Source organism: Fundulus heteroclitus, chromosome 15 (assembly GCF_011125445.2).
Source record: "Fundulus heteroclitus isolate FHET01 chromosome 15, MU-UCD_Fhet_4.1, whole genome shotgun sequence".
Taxonomy (NCBI): domain Eukaryota; kingdom Metazoa; phylum Chordata; class Actinopteri; order Cyprinodontiformes; family Fundulidae; genus Fundulus; species Fundulus heteroclitus.
In genome coordinates this window covers 14550588-14578388 of record NC_046375.1, presented here as the reverse complement: position 1 = coordinate 14578388, position 27801 = coordinate 14550588, and the positions used below count along the sequence as shown (strand labels likewise).

Sequence of the window (27801 nt, the reverse complement as noted above, 5' to 3'; positions counted from 1 at the left end):
TAAATAACAATGCCAAGCCTTTGTTTAGGCTGAAAAACCTGCTTCATGACTATTATCCAAATATTAGTAACGATTGTAGGCACAGAATCGAACCTTTGTTTATGATTTTGAATCTGTCGATTGATCTGCAGTGAATTAAAAGAAGCGTGCAATCTTTTTTGGAAATGTATTGAATCACCCTACCTTGGGAAAATATTGGCTCACATGCATGATTAAAAGTAAAACATTATTATGTAGTTCATAGCGAGTATAGATAACTTCTCAGTGGGGGTTTTATTCATGTCCGCTTGCAGAACACAAACATTTGATTAATTTCTAAACTTTATTGCACCTACTGGAATTGGACTGGGTCTGACAGATGCACTGTTACCTTATTTGCATTCTGACAACCAGCTTTGACACATCGCTGCAAGCTGGCACACAAACAAAAGCCTGTCCTCTCCGCAAATTGCCTGCTAAGTAGCTTCGGGACATCAGCAATCGCCCTTATTGTGTGTGACTCAAGAGTACATGTTTTTGCAGCCGGATTCCTCCAGTTGTTCACAGATACAAACCCCATCTGCTATCAGGTGCTGATACCCAGCTGGCTTCTGCGCCGATGCCGTCAATCCATTTTTTTTATTCATTTTTTTTTTTTTTTTACTCGAGTGACTCTGGCACACACACAACAAAAAGAAAAGAAAAGCACAACGCAGATCCTTCTGTTAACGATGTCACACACGGCCTTTTCCTAAGCTGATGTCTTGTATGTGAGCGTTTTCCATCACAAAGCCAACATTGTTTCCTTATTGTTTTTGGCAGGGCTGGTGCGTAAACTCAAAAGGCTTTCATCGTTCACAGATAACTCCAGACAACCGTAAATAAACGAGAAAAACTTTTTGTTCAGAATTCAGTCGCTCGTGTTGTGCATTCCCTTACAAAGCGGAAAGATGCCAAGAACATCTTTGTGGATTTGAAATTAATTAGTCCTGTTTAAGGAAAGCTGACATGGGCAGCGGATTATTCACAAAGCAGCATGCTAGTATTTAGAGGCTTACAGGCAGAGATGCTGCAGACAGGGAGCATTAGAGATCACATTTGACACAGCAGTGAGACAGCAGGACTGCAGGCGGTGAAACAATCTGTCAGCGATTGTGGGATGAGGTTTTTTTCAAGGACTCTTCACTCAGGCACTCACAACTTCCTTTCATTTGTTGGCTTGTGCTGAAACAGACTAACATGAATCCACCTGAGATATAGGAGGTTTTTATTTCTGCCCCTTTCCAACAGCCAGATGCTTCCCACCTCACTGTGAGAAAACCTGTCTCCCCTCAAGAGTACCTCCAACGTGTATTAGATAACAACGGCATGAACTGCCTAATTCTAAAACATACAGGTACCTTTTTTTTTAAAACTAAACTTCATAGTAGGAATATGTTAATATCAAATATTATTTCATAATGATATAAGTTTATATAAATGATGTTTTTTTTAATCACTCCTTTCTTTCTCATGCCATTATAACAACTTTCGAAACACTTTCTAAGACCTTTAGCTTGTGAGGTACTCCCTGAAAATTTTACTAGCCTGCAAAATTTGCATTTCTAATATTTGGAAACATTAGTCAACAATTGCTGTATTTCTTTTGAGATGAAAATTTTGTCCACCCCAATAATGCAATGAAAATATTCTCGCCTTATAATGTGGAGCTCTAATTCAAACCCCCTTGAATGCCTCCTTGAGCCCCAAATACTGCTAGTACTTCAAAAAGGCAGGTGACCATGGTGCATTCAATGTATATCAGACATTTGGGCTCAACATCAAGGCATTTAAGGTCAAACTTGATGAACAGTATAAAAGTAAGATTCAACACAGTGTGCACTGGCGCAAAAAATAAAGTTTTGCTGTAGATGACTAACAGCAGAACTATCTCAGTGATCATATTTTGACAATTAAGGCTTACAGAAAACCAAAAGTTATGTGCCTGAACAAAAATCCAATATTTTCTTAAACTGTAATGTTAATATATCATGAAAAGAACATACGATAGCTGATACAACCGTGAAATAAGACCGCTGACTTGACAGATGTCGAGAACGGTCACTGACACCCTCCACAAGAAGGAAAAGGTGCATCAGCAACAGGAATAACCTCATCATTGAGAGGATTAACAAGAAAAATTCATTCAAAAATGTGGGAGATCTTCATATCAAGAGCCATTGGGTACAGACAAATCCTACACGTACGTATGTCACAAGCGCTGTACCTGTCCTGGCTAAGGAGAAACTGTTGCTCAGTGGTCCAAAGTTCTCATCTAAAACAAAAGTAAAATTTGCATTTCATTTGGAAATCATGATCCAACATGGAGGGAGAGTGGAGCGGAACAGAATCCATGTTGCTTGAAGTCCATTGGAAGTCTCCAAGGTCAGTGATGATGTGGGATGCAATGTTGACATTGTAAGTTAAATGGGACCTAATATGTAAAATTAACTTTTTGTCTGTTTTTTACTTCCATTTGGCTATTGCTTCTAGAAACAGTCCTTAAAAAACAACATCCAGGCAGTTTTTTTTGGCAATTAATAGATTGTTTGTTGGTTCCTGGAAAACAAGCCGTTTGAAAAACCTGCCGATTTTGACATCAAAATTGGTGGGCACCTCCCTTCACATAGCAAACACAGCCGAGTTGAGCCCAGCCCCTCACCTAGAAACCAAAGCTACGCACATGCCAGGATTTACCAAGAGACTTCACCTGAAGGAAAGTTCTGTCCCTACTGTTTGTTGCAAAGCTGCAAATGACAGATGTAAGCACCTAATGATGCATCTTGTGTTTTGTATTTCTATTTAGCATAAACATGATTTGTTATTTAGCACAAGCTAACTCTAATAATAGGCTACTGATAGCCCTGTGCCCATTCAGAAACCGCTTACAGCACCCTTGCAGGTTGTGCAGGAGGCTCCACTTCTTCTTCCTCTGATTCTGACTCAGTCGAAGATGTACGGTTGTACCATTGTGCTTCTGTTTGTAGCTATTTTCATGTGTCTAAAGTGAGAGGGTAAACCTTGAGTTGCAGCCAGCTCCAGCTTATTTGCATAAGAGTAACAGAGTCCTAAAACAGCTCATTCTGAAAGGAGGAGGTGGAACTGAGAAGGAGAAATCTCACTATCTGAGGATGATTTTGTGTAAAAAAAAAAAACAACAAAAAAAAAAACAAATGTAATAAACATGTTTCATAGACATAGCTTAACTTTGGTCTCCTTGAAGTTATTGTGAGTGATCATGAAGTGATCGGTTATGAAGAGATTTGTTTCACAGCAAATTCAAAATGATGGGAAAGTCCAAGAAACGTCGATACACACAAAGTGTAACCGTAAAGTATTTTGGGGTCCTTGAAATCTCCAACTCCATGCCTAACTGAACCTCGCCCACATGGACGGGCCAAATGCCTTCTGGGGAACAGTTTTATGAACAGACAAAGAAGGTTTTGCAGTTTTTAACAGCTGTCAGGCATGGTGGTGGTAAAATCATGATGTGGGACTCTTAACCTGACATGGGTGGTTTCTCTCAGCAACTAGATGATTATATTTGGTCACAGCTGGGAGTTCCAATACAGCAAAGATCCCAAACACATCTTCTGGAACGACGACCACAAATCCCTGACCTCAATCAAAATGAATACAGGTAGACTAACCAACCCATCTGTGTCACAGTTACATTTTTATCACTACTGGAGTAACTCGGTGCTTTTGCTAAACAGTTTTACAATAAAGACAGAAACTTCAGCCTTGTAAGTTCACTATGTTGTTTTTTTTAAATGTCCAAGCCGTGTCCAGTCATTTTAATAGGTGCAATCCAATAAACAAATACCTCCCTCCTTAGATTAAACCATCCCTGCCCGGTTTTATTGGTCAGGTGTTTAACTGCAAGATCTCCTTATTTCAGTCCATGCTGTGATCGCTTTTCAGTCGGAAATAATACATTCACTGCCGTCGTATGTGAAATAAAACCACACAATAACGCAGTCAGGCTCAAATAACATCTCAGAAACAATAAAGGATTAGAGTCCACCAGCATCCTACTTAACATTTCCTCATGCTTTCTCTCTCAGGCGCAGGATGTCTTCATCATTACATATTTGCCATCTTTCTAAAACACACATCAGCCTCACTCACTTTCATGCTTTGAAGTTCCCCAGGTGTGTCGCGGGACGCCGGGGCTCTTAATGATCGCTCTGCCGGCGGATTTCAGCGCATCCATGCCGAGGTGTGTCCGCTCTCCGCCAGGTGGATGGATTTCCCTCCGTCTCCGCACCACAGGGAGCTAAACGCGGCTGGCTCAGCTCCGCTCGGCGGATGAATTCAGCCCAGAGGAAAGAGACGAGGGCAGAGAGAACGAGGGTCAGGGCTCTCCGCTTCTGTCTGCTCTCCCCGGGTGAAATGTGCAGCTGACGGGAAACGCACGGCTCCACGGCGCCGTTTCCAAAGTTGAGGGCGTGTCCTACAGCTCCAGGAGCCGCAGAGCTTCCTCCACATGGCTCCAGCTAATTAGGAGTCATGGCAGCATTGTTTATGCTTGAAATAATCCTCATAACTTTATGCTTACAATAAGTTGTATGTCATTATTTAGTTTTGTTGTTTGTTTGCTGTTTTGTGGTGCGTGTTTGCGCGCTGTTCGTTCTCCTTGATTGTCCAGTTTGCCATTTGTAACGACATATTATTTTAGTTTTAGGTTTTTCACCCCCAGATCAGTGAACATTGATGCACACATTATATTAAATGTAAAGTTTGTGCTTTTATGTCACTACAAAACCGTTCAACGAGTTGCTTTGTATTTTGGCGCCCTCTAGTGAAGGTAAGGTTTTCCTGCATTATAGTAGAAACGTTTCCTAATCATCCTCTTCATTTGTCATCATTGCTGGATGCATTCCAATGAAGTTTGACCTCTGCATTTAACCCATTCCTTAGGGATCCAATGGGCTTCCACTGAGCGGCTTTAGGGTCCGATATGATTCGTATCTGAATCCAAAAGGTCTGATGTCAGTACTCTTTGCGAAGAATGTGAATTACTGTGTTGTTGCATGAACTGATCACTAAGCACTGCCTCAATGATGCACTCATGCCTGCAGTAAATTATGTGCAGTAATGTCAAGCCTTCATTTACAAAACTGCGCAATCAGACATTCCCTGAGAATTAAGAGTGTGTAATTAGGCATTACCAGTAGTGTGATTGTGACATGTAACAGACACCAAACTTCTCAGATGGGGGCGGTAGACCTTAACAGCTTTTAGAAATAAGCTGTTTTTGAGTCTATTTGTTTTTTATTTTAAGTTTCTGAAGCATCTACCTGATGGAAGTGGGTCAAACAGTACATTTTCCAGGTGGGTGGGACCTGTGGCAATACGTCTTGCACTTTTGTGGACTTGTGCAGCAAAAACCATGTCCAGATCTAGTAGACTGCATCCCACAATCCTCTGCACTGTCCTCACCATCTGTGCCAAATCCTTCCTTTCCTGGACGTTGCAGCTCCCATACAGTTATGCTCACACAGTTATGCTGAGACATAAAATGCTTTCAATGGTAGCTCTGTAAATGTTTTTTAGCAGCTCAGTGGAAAGTCCAGTCTGTTTCAGTTTCCTGAAAAAGAAGAGCCATTGTTGGGACTTCTTCATCGGGTGGGAGGTGTTCACAGTCCAGGAAAAGACAGAGGAAATGTGAACACCCAGGAACTTTATGGTGTCCACAAGTTCCACCACCTCCCCCAGTATGCAGAGAGGAGCTTGTTCAGTCTTCCTGGACCTTCTGTTGTTCACTATGACCTCCTTGGATTTCCGGTGTTCAGGATGAAGTTGTTCCTGGATTACCACTCTCTGTAGTGGGTCTCATCATTGTTGGAAATGAGACCCACTACAGTGGAGTCGTCCGCAAACATCACAATCATGTTTGTGGGGTGGATAGCAGAGCAGTCATGGGTGAAGAGTGTGCAGAGAGCAGGGCTGACGACACAGCCCTGCAGTGTTCCGTTGTTGAGGATCAGTGGGGTAGATGTGAGTCTCCCTATCTTCACCACCTGGGACTTGTTGGTGAGGAAGGCATTGATCCAGGAACAGAGCGGTGGGGACAGTCCCAAACTGCGGAGTTTCAGAGCCAGCATATCTGGGAACGCGGCGTTGTTTTCTCAAATAGCATCCTAACATAGGTGTTGGGAAGCTGGAACTGAGTCAGAGCAAAGTAAAGGATCCTCTTAAAGCACTTCACAATAACAGGGTTCAGGGCAACAGGACGGTGGTCACAGAGGCAGGTGATGGTTGGATTCTTTGGAACAGGTGCAATGATGGAGGACTTCAGGCGGGCAGGGACCATGGAGAGCTGCAGAGAGAAGCTGAACATGTACAGAAAGACCCCTGTGAGTTGGTAAGCAGGATTTTATCATCCGACACCGCGCCTGGATTTGTTTATGTTGACCTTCTTTAAGGAGGAGGTCACTTGGTGCAGCTGCAGGGCTGATGCTGCACCTCTGGGTAAAGAGATGTTCAGACTTCTGCTGCTTGAAGCCTTTCCAGGATGTAAGGCCCTGGGGGTGTCCAAAGTGCAGCCCCTGGATTGAATATGTGCAACCCCTGAATACAATTCAAAAATAATAAAAATTTGGCCCTCACAGGTGGTTGATGCACATGGAGACTTTTCATTTTTAATTAGAGAAAAAATATTACCAGTGAATTAAAGTAATTTCCCCCTGGGATCATTAAAGTATGTCTGAATCTGAATCTGAATTCTTCTTACAATGGAAAACGTTTGGCACAACACAAAGCATTTGTCTTTTATTAACGTAACTTTTTTAATTCTCTTTTAATTCATATTAAATAGGACCACAATTACCCACTGACTTTTATTCAAAAGAAGACTTTTGTGCACCCAAATATTTTTTAAATTAATGTATTAATATTGGATAAATGCTGTAAACATTTTAAAATAGAGTGACCCAAATCTTTTTCTTATTGCTCAAGAATGAGTAAATTTCTATCTATTTTCATCAATCAAGCCAAAAATAACTCGATACCTTTCTTTTAATACGGCGAACATGAAAAACTCTTTGAGTTTTGGATCTACAATGATTTACACATATTATTTCTTTAATTAAAGCATTGCATGCTTAGTTTATTGCAGAACTGGTAAACAAAAACAAACAAAAAAAATCACAATACAATTTTGGGATTTTTAGTTTTAGTTTAGTTTTGGCCCATGAGTGAGTTGATGATTTTGGCCCACATGCTCTAACCACTAGAACAAGCCTTCCACAAGGACTAGAATTCACTGGTGTTTGTGCATTTACTTATGATTCGTATTATTTCTTTGGGAAAATTAGAAATACACTTTAAAGTTGAAATGTTAAAAAAATTATTAATAAATACAGTCTTAATATTATAAAGTTATTTCAGTAAACCGTATAAACCATTTGAAAACATAGAAATGGCCTACGTTTATTTTACAAGTAATTAGATATATTAGAGGCATCCAGGACGGGACTAAAAACAAAACAAAAAAAATATATTTTTAATCTTTTCTTAGTTTACATGTAACATTTTGTGAAACTGTGAAATGAATGGAAAAATACTTTATCTAAAGTATTTATTTTGATAACCAGTTTGGAAATGAAAAGCTGTGTAAAATTATAAATGTTTCAGTTCCTCTTGTGTCCGTTTTTTCATAGACATCCAGAGATGTTCTGCTTTTCCTCTTTTATGTGATTATATATGCCCATTCTTGTGGAATACCTTGGCAACATTGCCACCTTAAACAAGGAAATATAAACAAAAGCACTGAGAAGCAAAAATAGGGTAAAAAACGATGTGGTAATTTAAACAGCTGATCCATTCTAGTCCAGGCTTTAATAGTTAGAACATTCTTCTTTTTCCAAAGCTATGTAACAAATCTGCATCCACTTGATTTCAGAAAAACTGAGCGAATGTCCGGTTTCCTGCAATTTAAGCCTGTTTGCTGTTGCGATGACCCGGATAATTGAGAACTGATCATAGGCAACGGCTTGATTACATTTTTCTCTGTGGCAACAAATGCTTTTATGTAAGTTGGCATTTGAATAAATCAACTCATGTAAAATTTGAAACTTACTCAGGCACTCTCTAGCATTGTGGGAACACAAATTAGCATATTTCAGTCTTATTCCCCAAATACATCTGTTATTCCTATCCTCAACCCCCTTCCCATTCAGTCTTTAAATAATTCATATTCACTTAACTAAGTTATTGTAATACAACATACATAAATGAGATTGCACACACTGATCTAGTTTATCTGGTGCTGTGGTTTCAAAGTCACCAAGATGAGTGTTTATGACACGTCTTGCCTCTAGGTATCTAAAGAAATCTGAGTTAATCAATCCATATTTCTCCTGGAGCTGCTGAATCAACGGAAACGCACCTTGGATGTATAACTCCCCCACACAGTACAGAACCACTTCTTTCCATTGATCAAAGGCCCTATCCAGAGTTGAAGGAGTAAATGATGGATAGAGCTGAGTCTGAATGTTTTCTTTGTTTCCAGGCCCGAAGAGTGTCACGTATGACCGTATTGTAAATGTAAAATGATTTTTCCAAGACAAATGGGTGACATTAAAATAGCCTCGATCAAGTGAGAGAGACACTCCATGTCCAGCCACCCATCAAGCATGACTGTCTGGTCTTACCTTGGATCCTGAACAAGTGCTAAATATCTTAATTGTCTCTAGTAAAGCTAAAAGTCTGTGGTCTTGTTATATGCATCAAATTGTCATCAGCATAAAGCAATATCTTATTAGTGTGTTTTCTATTGTGGCCATAAATGTTATTTTGCTCCTATTGTCACCGCAAAGGGTTCTAATGCAAGTGCAAGTACCAATTCTTTTCTATTCAATGGCATTTTGCAGTTCTGTGGTGTTATTTGAAAATCGAAATTATTTAAGAAGTTGTGCAACATTTCTAAGCAGGAATCTGCAATTAGTAGAGTTAAAAGACATTTTGTTTTATTTAAATCCAACAAATGTGGATTAAAGCTACTCAGAACCTATAGATACAATCTCATTTAAGCCTTTACAGGATCTGTCATTCTCATATTTTGAGATAATTTCTTTCAGACAGACATAAATTCTACACATCCTATATTAACTTGTATATGCATCACATATTTGTCATTTATTTTTTAGTGATATCTCAAAATAATTTTTAGCTCTCAGCTCTTTGGCTCATTTATTAAAAATGTTTCTGTTCTGTTTTAGCGCCTTCTCTTTAATTATTTTTAGTCTGTTTTCTTTCCTTCGCCCATCGGACCTGATCTGAATGTCTAACCAACAAAATCTTAATATTAAAAAGTACCTGTATTATAAGGGAAATAATTTCTTTGTGCTGACCAACCAGAAATTTATTCAAAAGAGCAAAAGAGGAGTTTGACTTGTTGACAATGAGCCTTAAAAATGCCAAAGTGATGTTAACAAAGGTAAACGTGCTGTACCATCTCTTGAGCCATACAAGTTGCTATCTAGATTTCATGCCTCTTAGGGAATGCCTGCTTTTTTCATCCGTCCATCCATCTTCCATATTCACCAAATAACGCTGACTCACTGTTTTTATCATGCAGAACCAGTGGCGGTTCTTTTTGAATGTTGACCTTGGTGGGCTCTTCTTTCAGCATCCCACCAGGCACCATCGCCACACCTTTCTGCTGTAAAACAATCTAATTTACTGTCATTTAACCGTTTAGTAATAGTAATAATAATTTAGTTGAAAAAAATATTGAACAAAACTATTGACTTGTTTAACAAATCAGTGAGTTTGTACCAGGCATTTACAAGACAAGTTTGACACCTACCTTGTAGTTTACTTTGATTTTCTCCTCAAAGGTTTGGTTTTGCAGCTGCATTCGGTTCATTTACAAGTGACTTTCTCTCCATAACTGTTTCCATGATATAAGTATGTTTCCTCTTGGACTGTGGTGCCCTGGGTGGGGAGCGATTTCCCCCTTATCAAAAACCCCACACTGGTTAAGTTGCATCACCGACATATATCCAGTCCACCTCGTGGCAACGCAACTGCACATCCTTAAACCTAAAAGTTGGAGGAACCTGGAGTACCTGGAGAAAAGGCACATTTGCATGGGGAAAAACATACAAGCTACATAAAAAAGGGGGTGGCAGGGACTCAAACCCAGCAACTTCTTGCTGTGAGGCCCAAGTGCTAACAACTTATTTCAGCCACACAATGCCGAATTCTCACCGCTTTGTAAATTAATATCCGACTTGATCGCCCCGCCATCAACACCCTACTACCGCAAATGAAAATAAAAGATGGCACAAGCTAGAAAACATCCTGAGCAGACAAAAAAAACACTAAATAGTGACACCATGATCAATTACTTAGGTTGGAAAGAAGATTTTGCCTCAGTTTGGGAGGTCATGAGCCAATTAGACACATGGATGGAGTCCAATTATCAGCATATTTACAACAAACTTTTGTTTTATAAAAACACCCAATGAGAGGAGACACAAACCAGCCAAACTCCAAAAAAAAAAAAAAAAAAAAACTGGTAAGAAACAAACACATACTGTATTTATCCTTCACGGTGAAATCTTTATTCGGCTTCTGTCCATAACCCAGCACAGGTTTTCATGTCGAGATCAAGTTTTATTTCACGCCCTGGAAGTTAAGCAGTGCATAAGTCAGATGGTCCTAACAAATCATCTGGAGGGGATGGTTCCAGTTTCGCCATGCTGCTGTTGTAGTTCTGGTGTTCTGTGATGACCCCGGCGGGTGATGAAGAGTATATAGCAATTTACTCAGCGGCACACTTTACTGCTGCTATGCTAACAGGTGCGTATCAGAGAATCTGTGCAGGTTTATGTTATTGTGGAAACGCTGCTGCTTGTGCAACCACGCAGCTGCTAAAAGTTAAGACTGCGGTGTTTCTGCTGTGTGGCTTTGCATTAAGGTGAGCTTTTTTTTTTTTTTGCAGACTACAAACACATCTCTCTCTCTTCTACAGCTTCTCAAACTTCTCAAAGGCTTAACGCGGCACTGAAAGAATGCAAAAATGTCACTGCGCCCAGCTGCTTCCCTGGAAGACGGTGGATACGTGTTAGAGTTGCGAATCCTGTTTTTTTTTTTTTTATGAGTCCCGTGTTCTGCAGCATCATCATCACAGAGCATGTCTGATCCCACTAATGGATTGTAAGCACAAACACTTTTGCAACAATTGCGGCATGCATCCGTTAAAGGCCGTCCATTCATCAGTAAACTGCACTGCTGGACTTAGAAAAAAACGTTCTTTCCGTCTTGCAACATGGCTTGTGAAACAGAAATTAGATTGGTAAGATGACAGCTTTTGGATTCTCAAGCCCCCCCGTCCTGAAATGAACCATGCCATCCGTGGTACTATTACTTGTAAAGGGCGAAGAAAGAGAGAGGTAGGGACTAAATGTGAACAGCCAAATAAAGTGAGGATTTTAAGGAGAGATTTTTTTAAATAGAGAGAAGGTAAGGTAGTTTGTGTCAGTAAGGATAACAAAGGAAAACAGTCTGAACTAGCCAGCTATCATGCTTTCCTGTGTCCTTTATAGTTCATAGCATTACTTTCTATGTCACAGTCTCATGCTTATATAAACTTGAACACATTCATCTTAAATCCAGCTTGCTCTGTTTGAACCCGCAACTTTCCTCAGGAGGTGGAGCGTGAAGGCATCTGGTGGGAGGGCCGGTTTTAAAAAGCAGGAGATGGCTGAGGATTCTCAGGTCCATCCAAAGACAGGTCGCTTCACAGATGTGTCTGTTTTAATTAAACCTGCCCACATCTCAGAGGGAGGGACCTCATACATCCACTGCTTCAATGACTTGGAAACATGTCTCTTCTATCCCTCGTGCTTTCCTTCCCAGTTTCTCTCGCCTGTTGAGGTCCTCTCCGTGTCCCGGCGTTTCTCGTCTTTCGTCCAGTCCTGAGGCACGGGAATAATCTTGGGAGTGTCCCACAGACTCAGCCGACAGGCTCCGGCTCGACAGCACGCTACTTAGGCTGGAGTGTCGGGCTCCTCTTGGATGGGTTTCAATCTCTACACACACTTCAATATTTGTTCCTTCCATGCTGTGGATTCAGATAAGAGCAATGGCGTCAGTTTGATGGTGGGGTGCAAAATGTCTACCAGAAGGTGCTCAGTTGGCGACGTCTACCTTTGGAAAGACACTCCACATACTTACCTAAACGTAGGCGATTGGCTTTCATCTAGTTTGCCGTCGGGCACACTAGCAACCTCACAGTCAGACTGGCTGTTTTGCTGGAGGTAATCCTGGCGTGTCGTCGCTTCATCCAATCCCACGTATCTCTCTAAGTCTGGGGGCACAGTGCTTGTACTTGGTCGGACGCCCACTTCCTGTACGCTGACTCTGACTTCCTGGAGACTGGTGTCACTGAGGGCTGCGTTGTTCTGGCCCGTCCAGTGATCAGTGACTACATTAGAGAATAGCAGATCTATAAGAGAAGCAAAACTACATCAGACTGGGCAGGAATTGATGGGGAAATATTAGCTAGATTGGTTCCAACTGCAGATTTCTATCTAGTTTGATTAAAAATGTAATATACCAAAACTAGTAGTGCATAGTTATGAAGGGGAACCAAACAGATACATTGTTTTATAAAACTTTTCAAACATAAATATCTGAAAAGTGTTGTCCGCTACCATATTAATGTGTATTTTGCAAGTCGTCAAAAAAGTTCAGATTTGATCTTGGCTTATCAGAACACTTTCTTCCAAGTTTTCTGTTTCTTCTACACATGCTTGTGGCAAAATGCAAACAGTTTCTTCTTGTCACTTTTCTGTCCAGAACAAATAGAGGTGGACGACCTGTATTTCTCCCGTCCCCAGATTGTCTCACCTAAGCTGCGGGTCACTGCAGCTCCTGTGGGCGCTACCATAGATCTTGAAGAGTTTTAAACACTGCTCAGTGGGATGTTTAAAGCTTGGGCTATAGATGTGTAACCTAAACCTGCTTTAAACTTAGCTGTTTGTTGACTAATGTTCTCTAGAAAACCCCTGAGGCATCCAGAGATCACTTGCATTTAGGCTGAGATTAAATTTAACTTAAGATGACTTTATTTAAAGGGGACATATCATGCAAAATCCACTTTTTTAGCCTTTAAATTAATTTTGTTCTGTACTTTGAGTCTCTAGTAATACAGAAAAGTTGAATGTAGTCTCTCCAGAAGCTGCGCAGATATATTGATATTTTTGATTGGGTCATGCTTTTCAGTCCGTTCAGTTTTCTCTATTCTCTATTACGTTTTTGAACAATAACATCAAATTATTTGATGCGAAATGGTTAAACAAGCTTAAGTATGGTGTGGTTTTAATGACAAAAGTAAGACTATTGCACAACAAGCGGCAGCTACTTATTTGTTGCAGGAGGCTACGGAATTGATATAGCCTCCTGCAACAAATAAGTACCTGCCGCTTGGTGCGCAAAAGTCTTAATTTTGCCACTAAAACCGCACGATAGGAGTGGAACGCTCTGCAACCTGGAGGCAGGTAGGGTATGAAGTGCCTTGTTTATATTTACATAGGCCGCTCCAAAACAGTTGCTCTCAGACGCAGTATCACTTTATATAGACAAATACTGAATTATTTAAATCAGGGGTCACCAATATGATGCCCGCAGGCACCAGGTGGCCCCCATAGGACTATATGTGATGCCCTCAAGAATGTTAAAAAAATAGCACAACCCTGCAGTGAGCTGCTTCTAAAATGTTGTTTTATTTAGTTGCTCTTCCTTTTTAATCATACTTGTATTTATGTCACTATCACTTTATTGGATCTGTAGTTATACATATGTATATATACACACACACACACATACATACATACACACACACACACACACACATACATACATACATACATACATACATATATATATATATATATATATATATATATATATATATATATATATATATATATATATATATATATATATATATATATATATATAAAACCTTGTGTGGAATGTTGTAAATATATATATATATATATATATATATATATATATATAAATGTGTGTATATCTGGAGCATGTAACAAAAGTAATTTCCCTCAGGGATTATTAATGCATGTCTGATTCTGATTTACATACATTTAACAATGATAAATGCATTAAAAACACGTTTATATCACATAAAATTAAGTAGCTCTCAACTTCTAAAAAACGTTGCTGACCCCTGATTTAAATGTTAAAAGGAAGAACTTGATATGCCCCCTTTAATGATATGGAGACTTCTGAAGGCAATTTGTTGCCCTGAAAACTTTTCAAAGGGGTATCGTTCAAAAGGAGCTAAAAACAAATGCCCACCCCACTCTTCGGATTTATATTTGCATAAATTGTGATAGACATGAATCATATGTCGGCTTCACAATTATGCTCTGCTTTGTGTCGGTTTATCACATACAATCAAAACAACATGTACTGAAGTTTTTGGATGGAATGTGAGGACATGTAAAACCGTCCGCAGGGTATGAATATACTGCGGGAGACATTGTGCACTCACAGCTTGCTAAGTCTTCCAGTTGTATCTTGTTAGTTTCCGGTGGGTCACCCTGGGGTCGACACCAGCCGTTCCTGCAGAGCGACATGGGAACGATCCCATAGACGTACATCAGCATTAGCGGCACGCCCACACCTGAAAGACAACAAAGCATGCATATTAGATCGGTAAAATATTCAGCATTATTCAAAGAGGTTTATCAATCCAGTTTGGAAAATAAAACCAAAATAAATGTAGTCTTAGGATGTTCTAAATACAATATGACACAACTGGATCTGACCAATAGTTTTCCCATTTATGCTTCCCAAAATCCCACACCTTTCATAATGGATATCCTTTTTTTGACATTGCATGTTGTCTTCAGTATTATTCAACTACTTCAAAGACACATTTTGTCTGACTAATTGCTTGCTTTACTTCATACACAACCAGTTAAAAAGGTTTGGTCTCACCTTTGTCATTCAATGGCTTTACCTTATTTTTATGACTTTCTGCATTGCAGATACACAGTGAAGACATAATAAACTATGACTCAGAAGTACACATAATTATGTATCAAACACAAAATTGAGAAATAACTCAAAAGATCTAGTATATTCTTGGATATTTTAGATTTTTCTGAATAAATATAAATAAACCATTGAATGAGATGGTGAGTTCAAACCTTTGACTGGTAGCTTACAAACAATTATGGTCACTTGTCGTACAATGATTTTACAAAAGAGCAAATTCTCTCTTGAAAATAAAATGAGGCTAGCCTGTATAAGTAAAGGGTGAACTAAATAAAAGTTTTATTTAAAGATTCATGGTTTTACAAAAATGCAGAAGTCCAGTGCACCGGTTTATTGTTTTATAGGAGAGCAAACCAGCTTTCAGGAAGGAAAATACAATTATTTTTATGACAATGGGATCATGTAAAGGTAGAAAGGTTGGGAGCTAAAGCTCTTAAGCATAAAGTGATTTTTGCAGTAGAAAATAAACCTTATTAATTTGAATATGAAATTCTAAAACTCTTACTTGGGAATGCTAAGAGTGAGGTTAAAAAGGTTAATAAATGTCCATTATTCTCTACTATTAGAAAAGCATCACAAGACTAGCACAAGAGGGAGCCATTCCTTTCGGATTGTTACCCAGAGGCTGAAATGAGATCTTTATTTCATCCTTTATGAAATTTTATGAAACCAGACTGCAGCCAATAGATTTGCAGGAAATATTAACACAGTTTTGACTCAGCATTAAAAGACAGGTGCACTGTAGTATAATGTCAGGTTAACATGCACAGTGCAAATGAATTACACAGTAAATGTCCAATTTCTTTTTCCACGCTTGATTTGAGCTCATTTGTTTTCAGAAGCTTCTGCAAAGTGCTTTCAGCAAGGCACCCCTGATGCGACGATCAGCAACCTCGCCATGCTGCGTGATTATGCAACCCAGTGCCGTGTGCGACAGGAATTTGGGAACACAAAGCCGATCTCCGAACAAACAAAGGGACATCATTAACGCACCCAGAACACTGGGTCGTTATTGACTCAAAAGGAGGGTGAGAGAGGAAGGTAGGAGAACAAGCGAGCCAACCAAACAACGCATAGAGAGAGACGAGTGAACCTGTTGGACTTTAAACTGTGCCTCGGTCACACAAAAAACGAGCAAACCTGCAAACACATTTTTGCTGGAAATGTGGTGGGCAAAAATAAACAGCACTAAATCTAAGCTGTGTTAGAAGAAAAACTAAGGAAACAGAAATAGGGATGCAGACAGGGAAGGATGAGAAGAGACACAAAGGCGATGCAGTTGAGTATGTTAAAATGCCAGCGGAAGAGTACCAAGAAATCATGAGTCACAATAATACTCGGTAGCACTCTGGAAAGAGTGTTGTGAAGACAGGAAATAGTTTATGAAGAGAAATGTTAGCTTGTGAGCATTTAGAAAGCTGTACTCTAAAGGCTCACGCACATAACTACCACTTACATGGTCATAATTGCACATAAATTCAAGTATGAAAGAGGTTATTGTCAACCACATTTTTGGGTATTAAACTGGAATATAGATTAAAAATGGTGTAATTTAGATCTGCTTAGTTCTGATAATGAGAAAGCATCTTTGCCAAGGTAGCTCAAACCAAACATATTAGCAGAGGTTGCTGTAGCAAAAATATAAGCAAGAAAAATAACAAGTTAAAAAGGAGGAAAGTATTTGAACTTGGCTAAAAAGTCTCCAGATGCCACTAAATTAATGTTTAAATGTACACTCATGACAACAATCATTCAATTTGTAACCATCTGATTTGTCTCTCAGGTCTGGAGTTTCAAATTCCAGGTCCAGTTTCAATGTTGATAATTTTCAAACAATGTTTATGGGAGTACAATGTTTTCAATACAAACATTTCAGTGGTAGCATGTTTCTTTAAGGTCTATTTGGAAAATTTAATGTAAAAATAGTAACTGAAAAATGTAGTTATTTGAAAATATCTTTGTGGAATGCTGTTGCATGAAGAACTCAGATTTGTTTTTTGTTTTTTAATGCCAAAGTGGCTCCAGGGCGTAACCCTTGATATCGATATTTATTGAGTAATACTTTGTCTACCTATTAGAAACAAGGATCATGGGAAAAAGAAGGAATTTAAACCCTATTTAAATGTAACCTTTAAAATAGGTCAACCCTACTACCAACCTCGCCCTATTTGGCTGTGAGTGGTTGAGAGGCTAAATCCTTTCCTCTGCCTATATCCCCCAGAATACCATGTGGTTCTGAGTCGGAGTTCAGTGGAGTTATTGAATATTTTATCAGAAGTATTTTATAATGATATTGATTTATCACCCAGCCCTACTTAGAGAACATTCTTTTGTTTTCTCCACAAGATGTTGCTACCACAGCGTCAACTTTCACAACTGTTTTCAATCACCGTTCTCAGCTGAACTTCTATATCCTCCTTTTAAATGAATCTGTAAACATTGTTGTGACTAATAATATCACCAGCTGGTGTTTACATTCTGCTTGAAGCAGGTTTTGTAACTAACATTTCCGACTATGTTTTTCAGAACACCCCAGAGGATACGGATGACAGTTGATATTTGGAGGCAATTCAACAACACGAGCTGTTGAGTGACAGCATAAAGCAATGAGACAGTTGTTTGCAAAAAACAAAGAGAACATTTTGGACACAGAAGTATGTTGCACACCAGGAAAAGTGTCAAACATTTCCGGATGAGATCTTTTTAAGGACGTGATGATGTAGCACTAAGCTGTCCACCTGGTTGTGGGGAGCTAGTTTGAACTGGCTGAGGCAGGGATCTGGGTCTGGCACTCAAACTGCTTTGGTGCTGCAAAAATGTCTCTTTCCTGATTTAGACGGGGGTTTCAAGCAAGATCAGTTTGGAGAATCGGGTGGATGTTCCCAAAGTGACGTCAAGCTAAAAAGAGAAGGGATGATATAAGAACGAACTGAAAACTTTACTTACCCACGGTGACAGCTGCTATGACTGGCGACACAAACACGGACATCATCACCCCACTTGCCACCGTTAAGTAGTGCTTACTTCCTGAGATATTGTTTTTCTTGCAACGGCCATGGACCTGGAAGGTAATAAATTAGAAACAAATTGCCTCATGGAAATTCAATTTGTTCCTTGTTGTTGTTCTCCGTCTCTGCAACCACTTATCCACATACTAATGAACTCTAGAGGAGACAGGACATAGGCCTACTGGAAAACTGGTGAAAGCTGGACTTCAGCTCCCATTGTTATCTACTAAGTGTATGATAATTTGCTGAAAATTTGCTTAAATTCTTATTTCCTCAGTTAAAACTGCAGAGACTCAGCTGTTGCCATTATTGCTTACCTTACGACCCATGTAGATCGGTATACCCACTATGATGACTGGGATGGCAATGCCCGCTATAAGGGAGATGACCACAGGTGCTCCGAGCAACATGCCCACCTGCCACAGTACTTTTCGAGTTTGAGACCATGGCTTCTTCCCCCAAAATGTACAACCTGAGGGACTGAAACACACAGGAGACACACAATGCAGTTCAGTGCTAAAGTGTTTTATTACGGTAAAGCCAAAGGGAAATTCAATGCTTCAATATTCCGATCCAAGATTTGTCACAGAGAAGCCACTTGTGTCTTGTGATCAGGATGTTCGAGACTTCCCATTCTGCTTCTTCCAAAAAAAGTAAAAAACAAAGCAACTGGATTTCGTAGAGGAAGCGAAACGTACTCAACTACGAAAAACAAGTCCAGTTGCTTTGTTTTTTACTTTTTTTTGGAATGACCATGACCTGGATGACTGAGAATCTTCACCAGCATTCCCATTCTGCTGTTCTTTTTATGAAGAATCCTTGTTTGTACGACCATCTCTGAAGGCTCCACAATGCAATCCCAAAATGCAAGATTAGGCAATACCCCTGAATCTGTGTGATTGTCACAAAATCAGCAGTGATCTAATGATGGTGATGTGAATCTCTCAGCTGGTTAGTCTGTGGTCCAGAATAAACGCTGAACCTTTTAAATACTCACAAAAAAAAGGATTTTTTTAGTCTGTTTAGTTGCGATATCCAAACTTCTGTAAAATATGCAAGCAGGATGTGCACACTCATACGGAAATAAACAATAATTTCTTATGAGCATCAATTTGTTCATCTTTCTTGCTGGAAATGTCACAAACATGTTCCATTTAAGTTTTTTTTTTCATGAAACAAATGCAATAAAAGGACAGCAGACGTCAACATAATGACACTGAAGATGACGCGTCTCATCCTTTTCAATGTTCCATTATTCATTGTAATTAATTTTATCTCCATTGTTTAACAATTTTCATTCCTGTCTCCCAGGGCTGTCAACAATGGCAGCAAATCTTAACATGAGAAATGACTTTTGGTTAACTGCCTTTGTCACAGAAAAGACTAAGTTATTTAATACTTTTCCAGAGAAATAAATACTGTAATCGGGGCAGAAATGTTACTAATACCCAACATCCAGCTTTGGTTTTATGCTGTAGTTATACATAGAAAGACATTTAACTGACAAATGCTTTTCAGTCTAATTAAAGAAATAATTACCTTGTAGATACAGGGATGGCAACATAAAGAGTACAAACTCGCCCTAAGGGCTCTTTCTTGTGGTATCTTATTGTTTCGCAACGGCAAAAGTCACTTTGGGGAATTATAGTGTGCTATTATTATTCTTCGTTGTTGCTGTGAACTAGCAGATTCACTGTGCGGTGCTCAAGGCTGCACCCTTCACCGGTATAAGAGACAAACAAGGAAGGATGAGAAGGAAGAGGGCAGGGGAGATGCTTAGAAAGCCACCGTTTCTTGTTCAAATGATCTCACACATGCAGTTAACAGTACCCTAATCAAAGAGTTATACAGTGATGAAAAAAAGGATATGTTGTCTCTGTAATGCTAAAATGACTAAGCCACAATGCAAATATGTTGGTGCGTTAAGCAGGATAAACGACAGGAAACCAGCACTAGTTTCTTTCATGACTCAAAAAAAAAAAAAAAAATCAATGGAAAATCCAGTTTTCAATTTTTTCCAATTTTTCAGCATTCAATGGGTATTCTTTAAAAGACTGATTCGCAATGATGATGATCTACATTAATAATAATAATAATAACAATAATAATTATTATTATCATTATTATTATTAACTTTACTACTACTACTACTACTAATAATAATAATAATAATTATTATTATTATTATTATTATTCACGTAATTCTGCTGCATTTTGTGTTGCTTTTTTGCAGTACTTTTACTCTACTCATTGTAATAACTCTTCTAAGTGCTGTATTAGAATACCTTACAATGGCAAATTGATACAGTTTAAATGGACTCTGCCTATAATGCGCACCAAACAAAATTGAAAAAGGTTGATGTAAGGCAACAAATGCCAACACGTGTATTAATTGTGTGGATTACTGCAAACCTTTAAACTGAAACGGTATTACACAGAATGGTGGCTATAATTCAACTATGACTTTCTGTACATGAGCTCCTCTTAAACAAATGAAAAGTTAAGTATACATGTGTTGTATACTGTAGTTAAATGATAATAATTTCAGCTGGCTTGAGAGTAAAAAACTAATTAATAAAAAGAAGTCAAAGAAAACCGTCCATTGGATAACTCACTAGAGTTATCATCGAAGCTGAGGCATGGAATAAAATATAGAGGGGATAAAAGCAACCATCAGGCCAGCATAGTTTCCTGGGAGATCTCAATTGATTTGACTCTGCTCGGTATGCGTTGTAAAAGTATTCACATCCCTTCCTCACATTTTGTCATGTCGCAACTCACAATTCTCAATGCATTTTATTTGGATCTTATGTGACAGACCAATACGAAGCAGTGCATAAGTAAAAAAGATTAAACCCGACACCTACGGGGACTCCAGGGCAAACAACTGACTTCAGACGTCAGCTACAAATATATGAAGTTAGGTTTTCTCTTGCCGTGAATAGACAGAACGTTTTTTCGAATTGCCAATTTTAACTGATATCCTGAATATACATTTACAGATAAAATAAATCCTCACTTCTGAACGTCATATCCAGGGCCGCTAAAGCGGGTGCAATTGCAGGGCTCCGATAGGAATTGTGGTTATTTAGATGTCGTCACCAGAGGGACATGTGGTAAAGGCTCATTAGAAGTAGCTGCGTGCGTGATAATTTTGTTGTTGCGCCAGACATATTACACACTACACGTGGTTTCCCCCTACGGAGACACAACAGTCTGTGAGCCGGATACCTGAGGTAGTGCACATCGGTGATCTCCTGCATACACAGCCAGCAGAACTGACAGGCACACACAGTGCAGTTCATGCGGTTACAGCTGCCATCATTCGTCTTCATGATGTAGGCGCCGCAGCGAGGACATGCTTTGATTTCCTCCGCATCTGCAAGAGAAGAAAAGCAGAAGACAAGAAATCACCTTCCATTTCTTTTTTATTACCTAACCAAAGTCAAGGAAAAGTCAGTGGATTAGGTGACGCCTGCGCATATTTAATTTATTTGTGCAAATAAGTAGCCGGGAGAAGCGTGTCAGTTACAGAGTCCTCCACACGCAAGAAACCAAAAGTGTCTCACAATTTTTTTTTTACTATAAGTTGCTTATTATGTATTGCTAGAGGCCTGATGTCAAACTATAAGGGTTAGAATAATCCAACCTTTAATTTAAGTAAATTCCTCCAGTGGTGCAATAGCCCCAAGTCAGAAAAAAAAAGAGTTTCTCAACTGGTGCCACAATTTTTGGCACAAATGAAAAGTCTTATAAAATAAATAAAAACATGTTCTGAATTATAATAGCATTGCATAATGTGAATAAGTAGGAAATTGCTGTGTTGGTTGTTAAATCTTAGCTGATAAGATCTGTTTCAAGTGTTTGCCTAAAATATGATGAAAGATGAGTTTGGGGTACATGGCATCTGAAACATACCAACTCACCAGCTATTGCTCTGTGATTACGCATTTCTAAACCACAGCAATGACTGCAATACAACACAACAGGCAGCTTTAATTTCTACCTTTTTGTTTAAGTAGAGCTGAGAGTCCAGGATCTTTGAAAACTACAGTTCTTTGGGCATTCAAGCAAGACAATGATCCAAAACGTGTAGCCGAATCAACACAGAAATAGTTGAACAGACAAAAATCAACCTTCATGAAATAGCCAAGTCTACATATATATCACCAAAAATTTTTGACAAAGATGATTGAAAATGTACTCATTAAAAAAAAAAAAAATCTATTTCATGCTTCCCAGACAGAATAAAATCACTCCACAGCACTGGGACTGCTTTGGTAAAGGTTTTTTAATGACGTTTCTCATAACCATGTTGCATTAAAACATTCTGTCTGGGTTTTAATGAATTTAAGTGCTGTGTTTGACCCAGCTGACCATGAGACCTGATTGATAGATTAGAAAACTGGGCAGGATTGCCTGGTACTGCGCTGAAGTGTTTCAGATCCTATGTGACAGACAGGGACTACTTTGTTCCGTGATCTGAGCAACCAGAGATCACATCTGGGATTCCCCAAGGGGCCATTCTCAGGCTACTTACTTTCAACATCTACATGACGACACTAGCTCAGAATATGGATTATTTCCTCATCTTTTGCTATATCTATGCAGATAATATACAAAATACTACTTTGACACCACCTGACCATAATCTACTACAGTAGTTACCAAATCAGTGTGTCCAAAATATCCATGAGAAGATGGGTCAGAGTTTTTTCTATCTAAATTAAAAAAAACTTAATTACTGTGTGGAAACAACCAACATTACAACATTAAATTACAACATTAAATTCAACCAACATTATTTTATTTTTTGTTTTGTTTTTTTCACTGTAGGATTTTAAGCTTTTTACAAAATTTTTACCAGGGAAGCCAATTGTTGGCATGACCTCTCTTTGTAAACCATGGCTCAATAGTGAGATGCAGGAAAGCAAAGCCGCTTCCAAGCTTACCTCCTCCTGGCTCTTCATTGAAGACATACATTCCAGAGGCATCGTTTCCACCTGAAGCGTGGCGGGCACGCTGACGGCGCGCCTGGTCGCACGTCTGGTTGGGGTGCCACAGCTGCCGACAGTGGTAGCAGAACTCGGTGTCGCACCCCTCACGGCCGCAGCTCAGCTTGGGACACTCGGCACAGCCGTAAGCTATGACTGCATAGCTAGAATTCAGAGAGGTACGCAGTTTAATCATCGCTCTACATACTCCGTTTAAGTTGCCCTAACGTGCTGATTTTACGTTTCAAGACACACAGAAGCTGGAGGAATTTGATGTTTTATGAGAACACAAGTTTCAGCGTTCTCAAAGAACATCCCCCAGCATTTGATCACAGATCAAATGCTGGGGGATGTGAGAGATTTAAAAGCCAGAACTTAGTTATTTTTTTTTTATCCTGCTGGCATTCTCAGCCCTATGATGTTGTCGTTTTGACTGAATCAAAAGTACCGTAGGCCACACACGAGAAAGAGAATAATTACATTGCTGGAACGATCCCACTTTGGTTTCAGACTAAGTCGGAAGCGACTCTGAATCCTAGTTAGTGCTCATGCATAAAACATTCTCAGATATCACTGTCATCAATCAGTTATTGGATTAGCCAGTTTATCAGAGCAACCTTAACGATCGGTTGAATCAAGTGGCATCATTAAAATCATTCAACTCAGCCATGTTGTAAATGATATCAATGTAAAAAGCAACAATTCATCCAAAGTAAGCTTTTTAAGGACTTTTTTCCCCCATCAACGACACCACATTTGTAAATATTTCCAGTATATAGAGCAATGGCTGTCATAAAAAACACATATTCAGATGGCCAAGGTTTTACAGCGACCCAAGGGACCGATTCAGTTCATTTCCGCAGGGTGATGCATGAAAGGGCTCTCGATCAACAACAACATTAATATCATATTCTCACTTTTTTTTTAACCAGAGCTGAAGGTGAAAAGCCACACCAGCTCTGGGTAAAGGAGTGAGTTGCATAGTTGTGGATGTGCACCAATGAAAAGATGCGAAAAATGAAGGTTCTGATTCATAGGAAAATATGTTTTTTAACACACACACACACGCTTCATGAAGGATTGACTGCATTGAGCTGTTAATTAGTGATTCAACACTAACTAAATCAGTATCAGGTTTGCAACAAGACATATGGACACACACATTAATAGTAAATGATAAGGCACAGAACAAAACATACATTTTGCCACACATTCTCAGGCAACATCACTCTTTTTAACACTGACTTTGAAATCATTTATGCTATAAAACATTATTTATTATTATTAATTATTATTATTATTATTATTATTATTATTATTATTATTATTATTATTATTATTATTATTATTATTATTATGTCAGTTAGACAGGTAGTATTTTTTTTTCTTCTATAATCTGTGTTCTTTCTGGTCGTTATATGTACACTTTCCAGTTATCCATTGAACGCAATCAACAGAATGTTGAATTGTACAACCGCTTTATTAGTATATAAGTAATATATTTGGCTGGATATGTAGATATCTAAATAGAGTTCCTCTTTCTTTTTGAATGTCAATTGTTTTTGCCACCTAATGTGAAAATAGTTCCTTTATCTAATCAAAAAAACGAACTGTTCCACTTTATCTCAACCCTGTAATTAGCAGCCTGTCAATACGACACATTTGTTTCTATAGCGTGAGCTGCCTCAAGCTGTAATCATGTGTAGACATCACACGTTTTTTTTTTTTTTTTTTTTTGACTGAATGATTTATAGAGCTTCAGCCAGAATAAAAAGAAAACTCCAGCAAACATACTGCATATCCTGGTATGAAAAGAATCGATGAGGTTGTCTATTTCCAAAAAAAAAACCTTGGTAGACTTTCAGAATGCCGGTGAAAATAATTTGGAAAATACTTACTTGCAAAATGTGGCTGCTTGGAAGCAAAATATAAAATGTAAACACTTCACAAGTAACTAATAAATAGAGATATTTTGTAGAAAAGTGTCTGTATAAAAATCCCTTTTTTCTGTTGTGCTTGTATGTAATTTCTAACTCTGTCACAAAGGCTATTGATTATTTTTTCTCCATTCATTCATCAAAGCCAGGCTGTGAGCACTGACAGTCCTGCCTCCCGGTGCTTTCATGCCCCTGACCACAAACATCTACCGAATGCAGGAGCAGAGGATGCACGTACTCCTTTGTACGGCCCTATCTTGTTACCCATCCATTCACATTATGGCTGCGCAGCAATGGATCAGTGTCATTTCAGGCCCCAAACAGCTGCAGAGATGAGAAGAGCTTAATCAGATCAGCTCGTGATTTGTTCTGTTAAATCCGCTTTTACCGTGGATCTTCCAGACAAACATTTCTCCCCGTTTGTGGTTTTAAAGATTTGCTCAGGAATAAAATCTGGTTTAGCTGAGCTTGTTGTCTCCAAGGGGTGTCAGGGTAAGATGTTTTTACATGGTTTTTTTTGCCAATGGAGTTGAAATTTTGCCATATCTATTTCAAAATCTTTAACAGTTGGGACATTTTTTTTATACTTTTATGGATTCATAATGGGTTTGTAAAACTTTTAAAACATCCTGTGTTTTAGCGCTTCTGTGCTGTATTCAGGGTATGTTTTGGGGTTTTCTCATTCAGTAACTCTAAAATCAGGTTCTTTCTGTCTTTCCTGCCAATATTATTTATTTCTACTTTTTCAAATGAAATGTGATTGCATCCTAAAGTCTAAAACTAAGGAAAGACCTTGAAAACACTATATGTAAGGGAAAAAATTTATCTCCAAGACTTAGTTAAATGGCTGACCATGTAAGCCAAACTAATTGGCACTAATGGCATTGTCATCCTTGGGGAATGTTATTCAGTAGAAGACGTTATAAAAAAGAAAGACAGATCCAGCAAATAGATTTTTTTTTTTAATTAGAAACTGAAAAGAGAGATTTACAGGCTACTGTAAAAGTCTCATAATCTAGGCAAGCTGCATTAAGGGTACTACGCAACAATAAGTCTATTATGCACTAGCAGCCAAAACTCTGGATATGCCTTTGTTATTCATTAGTTTTTCTTATTTATAAAACTTTCTACATTGTAGAAACATGGGAAAGACATCAGAACCACGAAGCAAAAGTATACAGACTCAAGTAGCAGACATAAAATTGTGGAATAACCAAAAACACATTTTATATTTTAGTTTTTTTTTTTTTTTTTTTTTCAAAATAGCCACCCTTCATTTTGATTACTGCTTATCTCATTTGTGGCTTTCTCTCAATGAGCTTCATGGGGTTTGTCACCTGAAAGCGTTTTTTTCAACAGTCTTGATGGAGTTCCCAGAGGCAGTAATACAAGTAAAGACAGCGAGTAGAGAAGGTGTGTCCATTCGGTAGTGTTTGTTGAATTTTATTTCTTCTTTTTTGATGCCATACTATTTGAGATTAATCTTTTAAAAAGATTAAGACAAACCCAAACCGCTGACTTAGCTTTAAAATCCTGCCCATGTATTATTTTAATGAAGAGCGATTTATTCAGAAATATTGCTTGTTTACTTTATTTTTGACAACAATAAAACCAGGTATGTGGCGACAGGGTTGGACAGCAGCTTTTATCATGCTGTAGAGTTGGAGTTTACAATAAGGAGTTTTAACTAAGGGAGTTGAGCATCCCAGGGTGATCCATCTTTCAACATGTTTACACAAGGAGTCCTGAAAAAGGAAATGTTAAAGTTTCACATAGTGTGAAAAATGGGTCATTTTCCAGAGGGTTCTAACGCGCTAAATCACTGGTGCGATGGTGGTCTGGGCTCAGCTCTCACCTGCAGTCGGGGGCCGGGCACCAGCGTGTGTCTGGGTCAGCAGCCAAAAAACGCCTCAGGTGGAACTCCTCGAATCTCTCTAGCAGCGCCCGGTCGTCCAGGATGGCGCGGACATCCAGTGGCGCCAGCGCCTCGGGGCACTGCGGGCACGCAATGCTCACCCTGCTCTCCGATATCTCGATGCGCAGGTACTGGCGAAGGCAGTCGGAGCAAGCCCGGTGCGAGCAGGAGCTGAGGCGCGGGAAGTGGCAGCGGGGCTGGCTGAGCAGGCACAGCGGGCACTCCTCCAGGTGTTCATCCAGTAGCTGCTCCTGGCTGGAGGAGGAGAGGGAAAGGACACCAGTGGAGCCACTGCTGGCCCCACCCGCACACTCCTCTGTGGCGGGGCCGGTCTTTGCCACCTCTGCTGCAACTTGCAGGCTTGCTTCTTCTGCTCCCTCTGCTCCAGAAGCTCCTGACTTTCCAGCATCAATTTCTGCAAGGCTGATGTCCTGAGAATAGTGAGCGAGAATATTAGTTTACCAAATCTAACTATGGGTTCAGAAGGCAGGGTGCTTATTGTCTGTACTGTTTCTCAATGCATCTTTAGTTTCTTGGCAACATCATTTGTAGATATTCCAAACTAATTATTAATCTGGGGATCTGTTTCGGCAGTTGTCCCTGGACGCCATCTATGGTAAGCACCAGAAAGGATGAAGTCACTCGACGTGCCAGTATATGAAACACACCTAGTAGTTTTGAGAAATACCTGCATGAGAATGGAACACTCCTGATGATAAATCCAAAGAAATCCTCTATATGTATATGTTTGTTAAGCATTTCCCCTACAAAAATACAGGGCTTTGTAAAAGCACTTGCATATTTTGGGCTTGTTAGTATGTTGCCACGTTAAACAGCAAATTCTATATTATAGCTCACACAAAGAAGAGCGCAATTGTGAAATGGAA

At 39.2% G+C, this 27801-nt stretch overlaps 2 protein-coding genes across 4 annotated transcripts in view; both read right to left on the bottom strand.

Moving 5' to 3' along the window:
* LOC118566191 (low density lipoprotein receptor adapter protein 1-like) overlaps positions 1–4233 on the bottom strand; it is a 53391-nt gene extending 49158 nt beyond the window's left edge. Inside the window, exon 1 of the mRNA XM_036147601.1 lies at positions 4150–4233. Coding sequence (XP_036003494.1) covers positions 4150–4155 — 6 coding nt within the window. The 5' untranslated portion in view covers positions 4156–4233. The remainder of the gene's footprint in view (positions 1–4149) is intronic.
* Positions 4234–10568: 6335 nt separating this feature from the next.
* Positions 10569–27801, bottom strand: part of si:ch211-278j3.3 (E3 ubiquitin-protein ligase RNF19A) — a 31215-nt gene continuing 13982 nt past the window's right edge. For all 3 annotated transcript variants that reach the window (XM_012880724.3, XM_021307639.2, XM_021307640.2), the window contains exons 3-10: positions 26855–27345; positions 23021–23226; positions 21300–21447; positions 18386–18548; positions 18007–18121; positions 14552–14683; positions 12211–12481; positions 10569–12097 (exon numbers count right to left, since the gene is read on the bottom strand). In XM_012880724.3, coding sequence (XP_012736178.2) covers positions 11827–12097; positions 12211–12481; positions 14552–14683; positions 18007–18121; positions 18386–18548; positions 21300–21447; positions 23021–23226; positions 26855–27345 — 1797 coding nt within the window. In that variant the 3' untranslated portion in view covers positions 10569–11826. The remainder of the gene's footprint in view (positions 12098–12210; positions 12482–14551; positions 14684–18006; positions 18122–18385; positions 18549–21299; positions 21448–23020; positions 23227–26854; positions 27346–27801) is intronic.